Genomic DNA, 18,115 nt, shown 5'->3' on the forward strand with positions numbered 1-18,115 from the left:
AAGTATGATTCCACTACCTCTAAAGTAAATGACCACAAACACAAAAAAAGGAAGTCTGTGGTGGCTGGATTCTGCTCAGAAAATCCATTTTTCACTTCTTATTCCTTCTTACATTCCTCAGAAAGCCATGACATCTGCACAAATCCCTCAGTACTGTCCTCCTTCAGCCAATCAGAAGTATCTATTGACTTTTTCACTGGTCTTTTAAATAGTCATTCATTTGTACAACTAGACCAGGATGAAAGGTAAAACCCCCAAACAATAAAAGCTCTCCAAAAGGAGAACGTGTTTCTACACCTCCCCCCCCCACTCCCAGGGGAGTACATCAATTGTGGGGTAGGTTATAGGCTGTAAGAGGGATTCTTTTTCCCCTCAGGAGCTGGAGAAGAAGAGGGCCCCAAGGTCCCTTCCACCGCTAAATTCCTGCTTCTGAGCTACTGTATTTTCATCAGGGATTCAGGTCCTTTATAGCACTTAACAGGGAGAAATACAAATGAAGCAAAGATGTGGTCCCTGGCTTCAAGGGGCATGGGACTAACAACTAAGCAACATGAAGCAACTAAATGTTAACGTACAGTATAAAAGGCACTCACTCGGTACGTTGGGTCTATAGTAGTTGGAGATTTCATGGAGTAAAAACTGCTTCTACTTGGGATCTTAGACGAAGAGCTGGAAGGGCATTTGGACCCATCTAATCTAATCCCTTCATTTTTATGTGGGAGTAAACTGAGGCCTAGAGAACTTAGCTCATTTGCCAAAGGTCAGATAGTGACAGTGGCAGAATTTGAACTGAGGACTTCCACATCTGCTCTTTCCCCTCCACCATATTATGCTTGGGGACCTGAAAGGATATTTGGTGATAATGATTCAAGTGCACTCTAGGGAGAGAAAAAGGAATGAAGAAGCTCCTTGCCTCACTGATGACGCTATGTATGTGAGGAACATGAACTTGTATGGGCAGAAGATGGCCAGTGAAGGTTTTTGAACAGTTTGATGGCATCTTGAATGCCACGTCTGAGTCCAGTGAGCAAAGCAATGACATCTTCTGCACCCTTTGTACAGTTCCTCGCCTTTTGATTGGGGAATGTTCTTAATCCAAAAACGTGTTTCCTTTTTATTTTTCTTTATTTGAACAGTTATTAGATTGACAGATCGAGGGAATGTTGTACCTGAAGCTTACCTAGACTTTAGTAAATCATTTGGAGCTACATGGACAAAAGAGAGTTAAGTATTCAGAACTGGCTGAAGAGCTGGGCCCCTTCCCCCAAACAGTCATCAATGGTTCCATGTCAACTTAGAAGGTGGTTTGAGTGGAGGGCCCCAAGAGATCTGTCCTTGGCTCTATGCTAATGAACTGAATTAGAGCAGGTTGTCATTGCAAAACGTGAGAGAGGCCCAAGTACTTGAAGGACTACCCACTGGAAGAAGGATTAGGCTGTTTTTTCTTGGTCAAAGAGGTCATTACTAAGAAGAGTCAGTAGAAGTTACACAGAAACAAATTTAGGCCTGACCTAAGTAAAAAATCCTGAAAATCAAATCTATCCTATTGATTGCGGGTAGAGAATTTTCAAAAGAAAAAGAGTAGAGAATTTTCTGGGCACACTGTAGCGCAGGGGTGTCAAACTTGAACAGAAACAGGGACCTCCAAGCCACACCTAAGGATCCCTGAAAGATGCATATTGACTTAGAAAATCACAAATATGTATGTGTATGTGTGTGTATATATATACATGTATATATGTGTGTATGTATACACACACACGTATATATAATATTTCAGCGTGTCAAAGTCAGATAGGAACTACATTTTCACCTGGTTGGGCTGCCTTCAGGCATGCTGTGGGCTCATGGGTCAGTGTTTGACACTTAAGTTGTACAGAGACTTCTGGTATACAGAGAATTCTTTCTCCAGGGCAGGTTGGAAGGAAAGACGGTATAAACATTTAGTAAGCACCTATTATGTGCCAGGCAATGTGCTAAGGACTGTAAAGAGTTGGACAAGATGATCATGAAGACTCCTTTCAACTCTGTGATTGTTTGGTTTCTTTCATGGTCAACTCTGTTATCATCAACATCATTACTAATGACAGCAACACTCGTGTGCAAAGCACTTCCCATACATTCTCTCACTGAATACCTCCAACAACAAATAAGGGAACTGAGGCTGAAAAGAGGCTAGGCGACTGCACAGAAAGTGTCTGAGGTCAGATTCAAGCTCAGGTCTTTCTGACTAAGTCCCACACTCTATCTACGCTATCACCTCACTGACTTAAACCAGAAAACTGAAGCTGAGGAGCAGCCATTCTATTTTACTATTGATTTTCCAAGTGTTATAAGCAAAGCACAGCTACTAGAAAGAAATAAAGAATGAATGTATAACTTAGAAGTACAAGTAAGTGAATATAAGAAACACAGATAACAGAAACCACTTCTGGATCAGAATTCCACTTACCTAAGCCTCTCTGGTCATCAAGGTACTTGATTATTTGTCCCTTTATCTGTGGACATGGCCGTCACTTTCAAAACTGTTAACACTGCTGTAGTTTTAGAAGCAACCACAAACATGATTTTTGAGGCCTACAGCAAACACCAACTTTGGGAACTCAAGGCAGACATGCTTCCCGAGGTCACCTGCCATGTCTTTCAACATGCCAATCATTTCTTCCATAGGAACAGAAGTGAAAATGCCAGTCTTTGGAGACAGGTCTCAAAAGATATAATAGGCATAGTAAAAAGAAAAATGCGAATAAATGCTTATGCAAGATATGAGGTGCCAGGGGATTTATCTCTGTGAGTCCCAAAGGCTTTATGGAGCCTCTGCCAGCCAGCCATCCTATTAAAAACAATGCAAAGTGAAAGACACTGATTGCAATAAAAAGTGACAGAAGGGTGTGCTAAGCTGATCTGCTTTTATGCATATTTATATCCCTATCAAACGGACATATTTACTATAAACACTTGGAAAACCATAGCAAAAGCATTCATTTTAAATGCCAGAAAACTAGTAAAAGATGCTAATTTGACCTTAGTGGAACAGATCAAGTGTCACTATCACTGCACTCTCAATGGTTTGAAACACAAACTGCTAAGACAATTAATTAGTTGACTGGATTCAGTTGAGTATCTCAAACACTCAAATGTCTCCCACAAAAAAGTGAATTTTTTTAAAATGTCATATGTGTGTATGTATGTGTATACTTGTATGTATATATGTATATAGATTGTGTATGTATGTATAAATGTATAATCTGAAGCTTAGGGCCCTTCATTTTAAAAAAATAAATAAATTTAACTTGTCTAACTCCACATTTCCTTCCAAGAGGAAAGTATTTCTCCTATCACACCTCTTAGAGAAAAATAGTCAATCAAGAAAGATTCACTAAGCACCTCCTATGGGCCAGGCCCTGTGAGAAGCACACACGAAAAGGCAGAAGACAGTCCCTGCCATGGAAGAGTTCACAATGTAATGGGGGAGACAATACACAAACAAATACAAACAAACAAGCCAGATACAAGAAAGACAGGATATAGTAACAGAATTAAGAAGGTCTGGAGAAGGCTTTCTTTTGGAAGGTAAGATTTTTGCCGAGACTCAAAGGAAAGCAGGGAAGCAGATGCATCCTTGCCTGAAATTCCTTCGCTGGAGGATGGTCACATGAATTAATGATGTAAAAGCCATAATATCTGTTCCATTTTATTATCCCAATTTAGATTTTTCCACCATAATAATTCTAAATCCCCTACGCAGGGCTATACTTGAGATTGTGAAATAATTTTACTAAAGCCTTAGCCTTCACATCTATGTGGATCTTGGTCTTTTACAATCAAAAGATGATAAAACTGACAGCAGATGACCTGTGGGAGAGGAACTGCTGTGTGACTGAACGCCATATTAAGTACTTACTATGTGCCAAACATTGTATAGAGCACTGGGGACAGAAATACCAAAGAGACGCAGTCTCTATATTCCTCTAATATCAATAAGTCAATAGGCCAACAAGCACTTATTAAACTCCGGCTTTGACCTTAAAAGTTGGGCACTGTGTACTAATGGGGGAAAAAACATAAATAGGCAGGGGTGGGGTACCCAGAGAAGCATGTAGAGGGATGGCGAACAACAGGGCAGTACACTCACAACGAAACCAACACAGCCTCTCCAGAGGCAATGGTAGCATTGATTTCACTGGAAGTGGAAAAGGCCAAAGTGAACAAAGGGACCTCTGGTCTCAAGGAAAACTGAGCTGAGTGTCTTGGCTCCTCCTGAGTCTCTGGTGGCCTGGTTTGGAGAGCAGTGGCAGGACAGGAAAATGAAAAAAATCAAAATAGCAGGTCAGTTCATGACTCTGACCCTCAGTTTCTACACGTGTAAGACCTTCAAGTACACTGAGTTCCATTCCCTATGAGTCTTGCTCTCCTATAATATTACAAACCTTAAGGCACCCCACAAATGCTAGGTATTATTTTGATTATTATTAACTAAAATTATTGTAGGAAAGGCTGGATGATTACTCTTCAAGCATGTTGTAAAAAGGAGTCTTGTCCAGGTACTGGTTGGACCAGGAGCCGCTGAATTGCCTTCCAAGCCTAACACTGCATAGAGATCCAGTGAAGTGTTGGACAACATGATCCTGAAGGTCCCTTCCAGGGATACCTTCTATGGTTCCTTGTCTGTCTCTGTTTAATCAGCAGACCTTCTGCCTTGACTTCAGCAGCTGCAGTCACTGCTAATACAGTGTGGCGGTGCCTGTGGTTCTGCCCTTGCCTTATGCATGTGTGTGCTAAAAATGAACCACCCATTCCTAACTCCTGCACAAAAGTGTGACCCAGCTGTCACTCTCATTTCTCAGTAATCAGCAGCTCCGTGACATTCCTTCAAGCTGTGTGTTATATGTAAAATATAAATTCAGACACACACAAATCTCTCGACATGACATTTTCCCCAATTTCATTAGACTCTGAAAGTGCCCTAACAAATCCTTGCTATATTATTAGAAAATCATTCAAGTCTACAGGAAATATAACAAGCACAAAAGAGTGATAGTCAATTAAGCAGGGAAAAAAGTGGGCTCTTGTCATTAACTTCCTCAAAACCAGTTATAAAAGTAAAATGGCCAACACCAATAAGTTATTCTCCAACAAACAGGTATTAATTATAATACATGTTAATCATAGCTTGAACACTTCCATGTACACCCAAGCAATCTTTCCCCCAACCCAGTATTATAAATTTGAAAAAAGGAAAACAAGCATGCAAACACAATTTTAAGACATCCTATATATTTTCCCTCAACGGAGCAGCCAAGGAAAGCATGTCATCTGACCACCAGGAAGCATTTATAGCCACTATCCTGGTCCTTTTCAATAGAAAAAAAATCAGCCACTGGGCTCATCTCATATTCACCCTAGCGGTTTGCACATGCCCTCTTAGACAGAAGGACTAAATAAGCACCCACGGGTCACAGGGCACCAATGACCTATCCCCTCAGCTCCTCCTTGCTCCGGGGCAACAACCCAGTGCACAGTGCCCAACTTTTAACGTCAAAGCTGGAGCTTAATAAGTGCTTGTTGGCCTACTGACTTGTTGACATCAGAGGAATACAGGGACCACATCTCTTTTGTATTTCTGTCCCCGGTACTCTGTCCCCATTCTCTGTGAAGGAATGTGTCGATTTGGGATTTACACAATAAGAAAACGGCAGCAAGCCCCTACCTACTGGCCAAATCCTGTTACCAGAACATGGCATATTTCTATTATTTCTATATTTCTACTAGATATCCCCAGGCATGTGATCTTGGCCTAATGGATTTGGCTCTTCACAGAAGCATACAGACACACTTAGAAACAGTGTAAATATTTTTACTCTTAGTGGAGACTGAGAAACAAGTAAATAGTACATAACAACAAAGAAACAATGCAAAATAAAATATGTACCAAATGGTATATGTTCCACTGCTTTCCTATATCCTAGAAACTTTAGATATAAGATCTACTTTGAACCCAAGGCATTCTAGGAAATGCATATATCTGGATTACTTTAAGTGAACAAATTAATGTAAATTTCCTAACACAATTCAAACCTTCATGTTGGACTAACATCTGGCAAGACCGGTTATCAGTTGTCAATGAGGAACTCCTAGAGGAACTATGGATCCAGTTCTGGGTACTGAGTTTACAACATGGGGAACGAATTTGGATTAGGACAGATTTAGGAGAAAACAATTTTTTTCTTGGTCCTGTTAGGTCCCTGACAGGGACCTTCCAACTTTCTCTGAGTACATGTGTATTACCATCTGAGGGTCAAGTTGGGTTGTCCTCAGAAAAGCAAGCCCCTATTTTCCCCAGCATCTGTTCCTACCCTCACAGCAGTGTGTCTTGTCATTTCTTATCATTCTTCCCCAACTACTCAAAGCAGGATGGGGGCCTGAGACAGAGTAAGAACAGTCCTACATCCAGAAGTAAGAGTTTTTTTTTTTTGTTTTTAAGAAAGAAAAAAGAAAAGATGATAGAAAAAAACTTTTTTTAAAAAAATATTAACAATGCAGAATAGTTTAACCACTTCAGCTATCAAATCTCCTGTCATCTAAGGGAAAAAAAGTAAAGGACCATATAGCTACTGCAAATCAATATTTATTTACCTTTGCCCAATTCTAGATATTTCCTATTTATATGAAGGTGCTAGAGGTATTGAGGCATGTAAATGAACAGATCAAGACCTAGTCACACTTAAAATCAAGGCACACTTAAGTTATTCCAGTCCTGCTTATGTTTTGTTCTGTTTTTAATCAATACTCCCAAATCATTTGTTTCTACAAAGTGAATCCCTTCAGGCCCCATCTCCAAACATTAAGAATGAGACTGGGGAACATTGTAATGGGATTTAAGATCTTATCTGACCATTAACCGGTCTCACATGGAGTCCTTTAAAGGAAACTTGCTTAGGGGAGGCTTGCTTGTAGGAAGGCTTTCGTACCTTTTGCTAATTTCTAATTAGGCACTGAGTCACAACTCACACCTGAGGGTTGTGACACCTTCTGGCTCTGAGAAGTGTATATATTCTCTGAGTTGGTATTTTGCTTTGTGGGCTCGCTTCTGAGAAAGACCTTGTGATTTCCTGGCTGAGATTCTGAGTGGACCCATTTTTTCTGATGTTCAGGGTGTTGACTTTTCCCCTGAACTAGTAAATGTAATTTAAAAAGATTGTTGATCCCTTAAACAGCTACCTTTCCTAGTAAAGCAGATCTGAGAACCTGTGCTAGCAGCCATCCTGGGTGTATGCCAGTGTGGTTGCCACTATAATCATAGCCTGGAATTCCAGCCCTGGCTCTGCCCCAAACTACCTGGGTGATTTTAGACACATCTGTTAGGTTCAGGGCAGGTTCTTTTCTTGCCTACAAAATGAAGATAATCTGAGTCAAGTCTAAAAAGCTACAATTCTACCACAATTAACTTCAACGACTATCCAAATGATTACAGGCCCACAATTACAAGCCTGAATATTTCTGGTTACAATGCTTTTTGCACTGAATTATCCAGAGAAATGTCTCAGTGTACCACTTAAGTCTGTATGTGTAGAAAATCTGAAAAATATTTCCTTCTCAATTCCCACCCCAGTGAAAGCTAACAAAGGCATTCCACCTTGAAGTCATTACTGGGTTAAAAAAAAAACCAAAACCATGAAATTGGATGAAAAGAACTGTCACTTATTCACTCCACAGTTATGTTAAAACAATTCAGAGTGCTAAGTAATAGAAAGCCAGAAAGCAAAATGAGACGTGGTCCATAGGGTGGGAAACCTGCATCCTCAAGGCCACATGTGACTCTCAGGTCCTCAAGTGTGGCCCTTTGAGACTGAATGTTCTCTTAAGTTTAGATTTTGTCAAAGGGCCACTCCTAAGAGAGTCACACGTGGCCTCAAGGCTGCAGGTTCCCCACCCCTGCTCAAGTTGACAAAATACAGCAGGATGAACTAAGACTTACATTAAGATATAACTTAAATTATAGATATAAGTGTTTAAGAGTATAAATGGCATGAGATCAGATGAGGAAGTGCTAGGTTCATCACCCAGCATGCCAATTTGACTATCAGGTAACTGGATAAACAATATCACAGCAAATGAGGTCCATGACATCATGAGAGGGGGAGAATAAAATATATTACTAGGAAAGCAATAGTTAGGGGAAACCTATGTGGGATTAATGTCTTTAGGGTTACCTTTGGAAACTAAAGACAGTGTGGTATGGAAAGAAGACTATGGTTCATATTGTAGTTCTATAAAAGAAGGCTTTGGGGCAGATAGGTGGCGCAGAGAATAGAGCACTGGCCCCAGAGTCAGAAGGACCTGAATTTGGATCTGGGCTCAGACACTTAACACACACACATAAAACTAGCCATGTGACCTTGGGCAAGTTACTCAACCCCAATTGCCCTCTAAAAACGAAAGAAAAAAGAAAAAAAGGAAGGCTCTATATCATCACCAAAAAAGAAATGCAAATTAAAATACTTATGAGACTAGAAAAGACAACAAAAGACACAAATTAAATGTTCCAGGGAGAGGTTGTAGAAAGAAACACTAACATACTGCAGTTGGAATTATAAATTGTTTCAACTATAGCATAAAAACATATAGATTCAAACAAGAAAAGTCACTACATACTATATATTCTTTAACCCAGTGATAACACTACAAGGCCTATCAAGAAGATGAAATACAGAGAAAAGTGTCGTATTTAAAAACAGATTTATCATAGTCTATTTTGGGTAGTAAAGAACTGGGAAAAAAAAGTGAGTGCCTATGGTTTGAGGAATGGTTGATTGCAGTACATGATGTAAGAAAACATAAGAAATACATAATAATAAAATAAAAATATAAGAAATTATGAATACATAAAACATATAATTAAAATAAATAACACAAAATATATAAGAATCTCAGAAATTATGATGATGAAGAAATCAGAGAACTTTGGGAAAATTCTTATCAACTGATACTGAGCAACAGAAAACTCCCATTCTATTGATATAAGTGCCTTCTCAAGTGCAACAGATATTTCTGAAAAGTTTCATATACATTCAGTTCCTCTAACTCAAAACTGTATGATACCATCGCTTTTCAGTCATACCCTGTCATTAAACATGATGTGTTTTCCATTAAAGTTCCCTTATAACTGCAATTGGTATCTCTAATCCCTTAGTTTTCTGACAAGAGCTAAGAATATGTATTAGTTTTCTGAAGTCACGATTGGTCACTGCTTTGCTCAGAGTTCTGCAATACCTCAAATTTGCCTCCCCTCACATTTCTGCTCAGGTAAGAGCATAAACCGACTTCCTGGTTCTGTCCCATTCACTCTACAACAATTGATATGAATCTTTCCATATTTCTCTGAATCCCTCATAGTCATCAGTTTCTAAGGGTGCAATAAAATCCCACTACATTACAAAATAAAGTTTCTTTCTATGTCAGCTAATTGTTGCTAATAATTTGTAACCAAATAGGCGAATACACTGCTTTCCATATTTAAAGGAATCCTTTGTTAAAGTGAAGCCTTCCATAACCTTAATTATCCTTTTAGGGGCAGCCAGGTAGCACAGCGAGTAAGAGCACCGGTCCCAGAGTCAGGATGATGTGGGATCGAATCCAGGCTCAGACACTTAGCACCCACCCAGAAACACCTGGCCGTGTAACCTTGAGCAAGTTACTTAACCCAATTGCTTTTATAAAAAAATAATAATTATCCCTTTGTATTCTATAAATTCAGATTCCTGGATGCACATGTGAAAACAAATTCAACTTTTCCATCAAGAGAGTCATAAATACTTTCAAGAACTTAGCATGGAACTAAAAAGCTTACTATCTCTTAGCAGAGAGGAGACTAGTGACTAGGGCTGCCCTAGGAGCTACTTGAGGGAGGGCAGGTATGACCTTGCCGACACAAAAGTAATGCCATCTCACTAATGCACTCAAAATCTACCTTACCTCGTCACCAAGTTGAACCTCTTCTGAAAAATAACAATTCACATCTGTAAGCAGTTTAGCACTAAGCACAAAGTACCTTGTACCAACTCAATGAGGAGTGTAGTGCATGAGTTATTGTGCCCATTTCACAGATGAGGAAACAGGTTCAGAAAGGTTAAGATGACTTTCCTGTGGTCACATAACTAGCAAGCATAGGGGTCAAGAACCGAACCAAGGTTCTCTCCTGATTCCAGATAAATACTCTCTCCACCATACCATACTGCCTTCAAGAATAATGGAGCAGACAAAATTACATTAACACCAAGCATTGAGGGAACATACTCTTAAAGAGGGACAGGGAACTTTCTTCAGGAAGATAATTTGTTCATATGTTTTGTGGATATGTCCAATTTTTTTTAAATTTAATTTTTAATTTAATTTTAATTAAAGTTAATTTAATTAATTAAATATTTTAATTTTTCCCATATGAGGTTGATGATGTGCTTTTTTTACTATGGGTTTTAAATGAAATAACAGGGTAATATCTGTAAAAGGACTTAGTCGGAGTCGGAGTACTGAAAGAATCTTCTGAAAATGTGTAACAAAACAAAAAAATTCACTTACTTGTTAGCTTGTTGTGGCTGAGAACCAGTTGTGTAATGTGGGATAAAGTAACTATAAAGAAGGAAGGAAAAAAACCACAGTTAGTAAATGTATCCAAATTATGTCTAGATGCTAACAAAGGAAACAGTTTGTTAAAACTTTATTTCATAGGATGAATAACCACTTACTGTTCCCATGGAGAATCCTGGAAAGATCTGTCACCACGGGATCACAGATTTAGAGCTGGAAAGGTACTTAGAAGTCACCTAGTCCAACTGCCTTATTTTACAGATGAGAAAACCAAGGCTTTCACAGGTTAAATGACTTGCCCACGGTCACACCACTAGTAAAAGGCAAAGCAAAGATGGGAACTGTGTTTTTTCCCCCACATTGTGCCTGACTTGTAGTAGGCACTCAGTGTTTGGTGACTGAACAGTCACTTGTAGTTAGCTGTAAAAACGGCTGATGCCACAGGCACAGACTGCACCCATCCAGTCCAAGGAGCTCTAAGAAGTACCGTCATCCAGGGTGATCCATTTCCCAGCTCAGACATCTAGGCCCTATCTGAAGCATGGCAGTTTATCACTAATCTCCACTAGAATATTTTAAGGGTACCTAGGTGGCAGAGTGGAAACTCCACCTCAGACACTTACTAGCTGTGTGACTCTGGGCAAGTGACTTGGCCTTTCTCAATTTCAGTTTCCCCATCTGTAAAATGGATCTAATAACAGCACCAACAAATGTAAAGTGCTCTATAAACCTTAAAGCACTATATAAAAGTCTGTTATTAATACTGTTGCTGTTGTTTGGTTGTGTTCAACTCTTCATGACTCCATTTGAGATTTTCTTGGCAAAGACACTAGAGTGGTTTGCCATTTCCTTCTCCAGCTCATTTTATAGGTGAGAAAACTGGTTAAGTGACTTGCCCACAGTCACATAGCTAGTAAGTACCTGAGACCTGATTTGAACTCAGGTCTTCCTGACTCCAACCCCGGCACTCTACCTACTCTACCACCTAACTGCCCTAGCTGCTAAAATTACATATATATATGTATATATGTGTATATATATATATATATAATATTAACATTACCTGAATATTTATAATATTAATATTACCTATTTACTTGTTTATAACATTACATATTCCAAGAGAAATTATTCTGTTTCCAGAGAGTTTTATGTGTTAGGAAGTCTCTGAGTTTATTAAATACTATGTGATTACTTTTTTTATTTTCTCTTGTTTGTATATACCTAATTGGTTCCAATGATCAACTTCTCTATTTTTAACCACTACAAGATGGTTTCAATAACTGCTTTGTACTAAAGCTTGTAATCTAATGCCACTAGGCTCCTCCTTTCCTCCCCCCTCTTTCTCAAATTCTTTACCTTTTGTTCCTCTGTATAAATATCTTATTTTTTCTCTTAGTTCTATGAAGTAAATCTGGCAAGCTGATCAGTACAGCACCGAAATCTACAAATGAATTTAAGTAGTATTGCCATTTAATTATATTGACACAACCCAACCATGAACATTATGTTTCTAATTGTTTAAGTATGATTTAATTTCTGCAATATGTTTCATAATTCCATTCATGTAATTCTTGCATCTTGGTAGGTAGGTTCTCAGATATTTTATACATATTTCATAGACTCAAGAATATAGAATTGGAAAGAACCCCAGTAGGAATCTCTCATGTCAGAAATTAGAAAAGTGAGCAACAGAGGTTGTTACCTGCCAATGCCACAAACATAGTATGTGGCAAAACTAGAATTTGAACCAGTATCTCAGGTGTCAGCACTTTTCCCACTAAATAATCTTTTCTACCTTTTTCATCTTCTCCTAAAATTCAGTGACTAAATAGAGAGCTGTCCATGAAAGCACCAAGAAAAATGTGTCCCATAAAGCCAATGAATACAGTGAGAGACTTAATTCTAAAAAAGATTCATAGCACTTTGGCTCTTTCACAAACATGCTGTTTTAATAAGCTCCCCAACCCCTATGTATAACAAACTGGGTCACATATTTCTCACTGGTAAAAAGAGCTAACACATGGTGCAAAAGGAGTATCAAATATGTAAAACAGGCATTTGTTTCTTCCTTGCCAGAGCAGACACCCAACCACCCAAAAGAGGGGAAAACTCTTGAAATGGCTCGAGAGTGAGACATAATTACACCTACTTCCTTCAGGGAGGGTCGCTGATATAGAGTTAGTAGGAAAGGAGCTTAGAGCTCACAAAATTTTTCAAAATTCCTCAGAATTTGTCCATATTTTACTCCAATGTTTCCATTTCAGACATACAACATTGGCCCAAATACAGGATACATTTCCTTTCTCCCCCAATATCCTCCCCCCTCTATCCCTCCCCATAACCAAAAAACATCTGGCCTATGACTATATCACTGAGTCATCCCCAGAAATGACCTCGAGTCATTTTACAGATGAGAAATTTTAGATGAGAAAATTAAAGTTAAATGACTTAGAGAGCAAGTACCTGAGAGGGAATTTGAATCCAGATCTTTTGGACCCCAAGTCCAACATTCTTTCCACCAAGCACACCCACTTCCTGCCTCTTTTTTCGCTGTGTACTGATGATTTTCTTTACTAATAGTCTACTTCAGTTCCTCGTTATAAGCAAGAAAGTGACTCTGGTTCTTAATGGCGGTCAGTGGGGCTAGAGGTCTGGCAGGCCCTAGACCAAATTAAACAAGGCTCCTCATATGGGCCAATGAATGGGTTTTCTTTTATTGTCTAGGCTAAATTTGGAGCTGCTCATCATGGGGCTAACCATGGGGTGCTGAATGATGAGGCCCAAGGCACTTTCAAAGACTGCCCACTAAGTCACAATAGGATTGTAATCTTCATTTTTGGAGGAAAGACCATACCCAGTCATTGAACCCATCAACAAGCTTTTGTTAGGCCCTTCCTACCCGCCAAGAACTGTGCTGGCTGCTGGGATATGAAAACAAAAAGGATGCAATGGAAAGAACGAGAAGTTCTGAAACAGTTCCGAAATGCCTACTTTAAAAGGGGCAACCGTGTGGATGTATTTATGCAGCCTCGACTCCCTTCTGTTTGTGAGTGGCTGTTTCTTTGTGAGTACCATGAGAATAGCGTGCTATTAAAAGAAGAGAGAAAGGGTTCACAGAAATAGAATGTCTAAAGGATAAAAGCTGCATGGCCCAAACCAGTCAAGAAGATATCCGCCTTCCGGCCCTCTTGTCTGGCCACTGCTGCCTCATGGACCTTAGAGACACATGCTGGTCAATGGTGAGAATAACACTTTGGCTGCCTCTGGAACAAGAAATTACCCAGAATCAGCCCTGGGAAGTAAGAAGTGAATGCTATGAACCAATCAAGAAGCACTTATTAAGCACCTACTGTGTGCCAGGCCAGGCACCTTACTAGGCACCAGGAACACAACAGGAGGCAAAAACTAGCCCCTGTCTTCCAAAAGCTCAGAATCCAACAGGGGAGAAGACGTGCAAACAAAAAGGCACAAGCAGGCTATTTATAGGACAAACAGGAAATGATTTAACAAAGGGAAGGCACTAGGATTAAGTAAAAGGAAGCTGGGGAGGCAGGGCTGAGGAGGGAGAACACTCCAACCATGGGGGACAGCCAGAGCCTGGAGCAAAAAGAGGCTTGGGACAGCAAGGAGGCCCATGTCACTGTCTTTCAGGAGATGCTGCAAAGGTGAAATCGGATAGCCTTGGCAACAGCTTGGGTATGGGGAATGAGGGATGGTGGAGGATTCAGGATGACTCCTAGATGGTGAGCCAGAGAGACTGGGAGGATGGTCTTGTCTTCTACAATTAAAATAAAATATATAATAGGGAGGATTTAGGTGGAGAGATGATGTCCGTTGTGGACGTTAATATAAGACATCTACTGGACATCCAGTTGGAGATGAAAGACTGGAGGTCAGCAGAGAGACTGGGGCAGGACAAGTAGATTTGAGAATCAGCAGCATAAAGATAATTAAACCTATGGGAATTGATGAAATTACCCAGTGAAGTAGTAGAGAGGGAAGATAGCAGAGGGCTCAGGACAGAACCCTGAGGACACCTATGCTTAAAGAATGCAATCTAGAGAGAAGGACCAGTCAGATAAGGAGGAGGGAAAGCAGGAGAGTGATATGCTGAAAACCTCCAGAAAAGAGAGTATCAAAGAGATGAGGGTGATCAACAGTGCCAAAAGCTGCAGAGAGGTCAAGAAGAATGAAGACTGAGGAAAAGCTACTGGATCTGGAGACTAAGGGATCATTAGCAACTTTGGAGAAAGACGTTTTGGTGGAAGGATATAGTTACAAGTCAGATTGTAAGGGGTTGAGGTGAGAGATTAGAACTGCCTACTGCAGATGGCCTTAAGGATAGAAGTTATAAAGGATAATAGCTAGTAGGGACTGAAGGATCAAGTGGGGGGTTTTCAAGATGGGGAGATATTAGCATGTGTGTAGGCTGTAGGAAATGAGTCAGTGGAGAGAGATTGAAAATAAGTGAAAGAATCGGGATGGCAGAGGGGGCTATCTATTGGAAGAGACAGGGTGGATGGGATCGCTTGAACATGTAGAGAGGTTAGCCTTGGTCAGGAGGTAAGGTCACCTAAGCAGGTGAGAAGGAGTGGAGCAGAGGCAAAAGGCATAAGAGTGATAAGAGGAAGAGGAAAGGAAAAGGAGTTCATGGTGAATAGTTTCAATTTTTACTATAAACATTAAAAGTCCCTATTAGAGTCCCTAAAGCAATGTTACTGCATTTCATGCCTTTGGTTCAGTCCAGGGATTTACAAAGAGATGCATTTTAAAGTCAACTAACAAGACAAAAAAAACCTTACTAACTTAACACAATAAAAAGTTCCCCTTGGGCTTCCTACGGGTTGGACACACTCCAGGCTTCATCCTCCTTGATATTTAAAAATATTGTTAGTATGGATAGGAATCAAATGGAAACTGGGGGGGGGGAAGGGTGTTTGGGGTTTTGTCTTGATCTGGGAGATGGAGAAGAGAAAGAGATGTAACCTTTAAGTGAGCAAAAAGCTACCTCTTCAGAGATCTGGGGAACCCAAACCTAATAAAGTCTATTTCTACTGCTTTCTGGGAACTAGAATAGCTTTAAATTAAAATGTCTATCTTTTCACAAGCCCCTATGCCTTACTAAGGGGTAACAAGCTCAGAGAGAGAAAATGTGTCTTGGCAGAGAGGCAAAAGGGACAGAGATACAAGATGCCAAAACATCAACTGGTTGAAGAGGCCCAAAGATCTGGACAGAGAGTCCTGAAACAGTCCAGAGAATCAGGTCCAAAGGCTGTGGGGTTGGGAGGGAAAGAGCTACACAAAATAATAGTGGAAGTATGCAGGAAAGCATCTCACACAGAGAAGCAACTGAATTTTACCCACATCTCCCCTTACAAATCAATAGGCAGACTGTGACTCTAAATTAGCAGTACATTGGTCAAAAGATGCCAAGAGGATGATTATTTCATAAGAGCATCAAAAAAAGGAGAAATGGAAGAATTTGAGGAACATCAATGGATTTACTATGAACTTACAAAAAAAAACCCTTCAGCATATCTTGGAACCACACAGAACCTGATAATTCTCTTTTGTAGCTGCTTTTTCTCTTTACTGCTCCTTCAACCTCAAGATTTCTGAAACCAATGCCAACCATGTCAACACGATGATATATGGTGGCAGTGGGGCCTTACTGATGGGCATAAGACAGAGTCGGACCCTTTACTATTCTGAAGTTACTTCTAAGACTGAGACTCTTTTATGTGACAAAGTGACCAAAGAACCACACGGTGGCATTACAGACCTGCTTTCAAAACAGCCAAACTTTGGCAACAAAGTTCAAGGAGGCTGCTGCCTCCTCCCACTAGAATAAAACAGAAATTGCTCCTTTGGCATCCACAGCTCTTCCTCATCTAGCTCCAAGCTCTCTTTCCTCACTGATTCCACCTCCTTCCCCGTGGCTCACACCACTGCAAACAGCTCTATGTGCGGATGCCCATACCGACATCCACCTCCCACCTCTCCTGTCTTGGCACTCAGGGCATACCCACCCTGCCTGAAATGTGCTCCCTTCTCATCATGGCCTCTTGGGGTCTATAGCTCCCTTCCAAACTCAGTTTAAAGGCCGCCTCCTACCACAGCCTTTACTGATTCTCCTTACTTTGTAAATATTTTCTATTTAGTATATTGTTGAGGACAAGGCCAATGTCAGGCCCAAGATACGCTGAGCAGAGTAGACATTTAATGTTTGAAGAATTAAATGGTAGGACCCTTTCTAAGACATGGCGTTATAGCTAGAATAAAGCAGAGACAGAATCAGACAAGCCCATCCCAAAAGAAGAATCTGTGATACTCTCACACCATCAGACTGGTCAGTTCAACTTCCTTCTAGATATTGTTGGCTTTTAAAATGAGACATTCTGTAACTGGCCAATAAATTCCTAGAAAGGAGCCTGAGATCACCAGGACACCATAAAGAACATGGCAGATATAAGTCATCACGCACAAGAATGGCACCAGAACCATGGCTATGGTGCTACAACAGTCATGATCTGTTAAACAGCCCTGCAGATACTCAGCATCCAGCAAAGCAAAAAAAAATGTGAGACAAAGATTTGCCAAAAATATTCGCCATTTTCATGGAGGAGAAATGGGGTAAAATCCATAAAAAAGGGATAACCCCTCAACAGTAATGTCTACCAGCTCCCCCTGGCTGCAGGGTCCGTTGCTCTGTTTGAACTACAGGGGCCACCTCAATGAGAAGTCTGGTCACCAAGGAGCTACTGAGCCATTCACAGAGATGGATGGTTGGAGAAGGAATGTTGGGTGTGGGCAACAGAACACAGGGAAGTATTGCCAAAAAATGAAATGGCCATATAGTGCCCATTTTATAACATGCAGATGGACGGGTAGTCGTGAGTTAAGTCTCAGTGTGTATAATTCTGGACAGGTACCACATAGGGAAAGGAACTGGGCCCAGAGGTGAATATGAGAACGAGATCCAGCCGGACAGCACAGTGTGCAGTGTCCAGGGTTTTCAATGATCCTAAGCTATTCCCAACTATAAAAGGCCATCTAATATTCCTTCAGAGTCCCAGGACCTCCAAAGAATCAAAATTTCTGAGGCCCCAGGAAGCAAAGGAAAGACACAGAGCAAGTCTAAGCAGGCTACAGCCCATTCCTAGATGGCATACAATAGCTCAGTCAGTCCATCAGCGGCTCTGAGGTGCCAGGCACTGTGCTAAGAACCGGGGACACAAAGAAAGGCACAGAGTCTCCCTAAGAGAAGCTCAAGTTCTATTTGGGGAAACAACATGCAAATCACTAAGTACATGCTACATAAATACAGTGTACCTGGGAGATCATTTCCGAGAAGGCGCTGGCAGCGGGGGATCAGGAAAGGCCTCTTGTAGGAACTGGAATTTCTCATTTAAGGACTGAAAACTGCTTCATGGACATGACGTCACTTGAACCTCACAAGCACCCTGTGAGGGCAGGTATTTTAAGTATCCTTTTCCTTGTCTGGCTCAGAGAGGATGTGAGCAGT

General features: G+C 40.5%; 1 protein-coding gene across 4 annotated transcripts in view; it reads right to left on the reverse strand.

Annotated features, from left to right (window-relative positions):
* The window catches only part of RSU1 (Ras suppressor protein 1), a 245,625-nt gene that overhangs the window by 222,187 nt on the left and 5,323 nt on the right, over positions 1–18,115 (reverse strand). For 3 of the 4 annotated variants that reach the window (XM_069086252.1, XM_069086255.1, XM_069086254.1), the window contains exon 3: positions 10,579–10,629. The exons of the other annotated variant lie outside the window; for it this stretch is intronic. In XM_069086252.1, coding sequence (XP_068942353.1) covers positions 10,579–10,629 — 51 coding nt within the window. The remainder of the gene's footprint in view (positions 1–10,578; positions 10,630–18,115) is intronic. 4 annotated transcript variants of the gene reach the window in all.

Source organism: Petaurus breviceps, unplaced genomic scaffold, assembly GCF_028583685.1.
Source record: "Petaurus breviceps papuanus isolate PSGF00001 unplaced genomic scaffold, PetGlider_PUasm1.0 178, whole genome shotgun sequence".
In the NCBI taxonomy this organism is placed as follows: domain Eukaryota; kingdom Metazoa; phylum Chordata; class Mammalia; order Diprotodontia; family Petauridae; genus Petaurus; species Petaurus breviceps.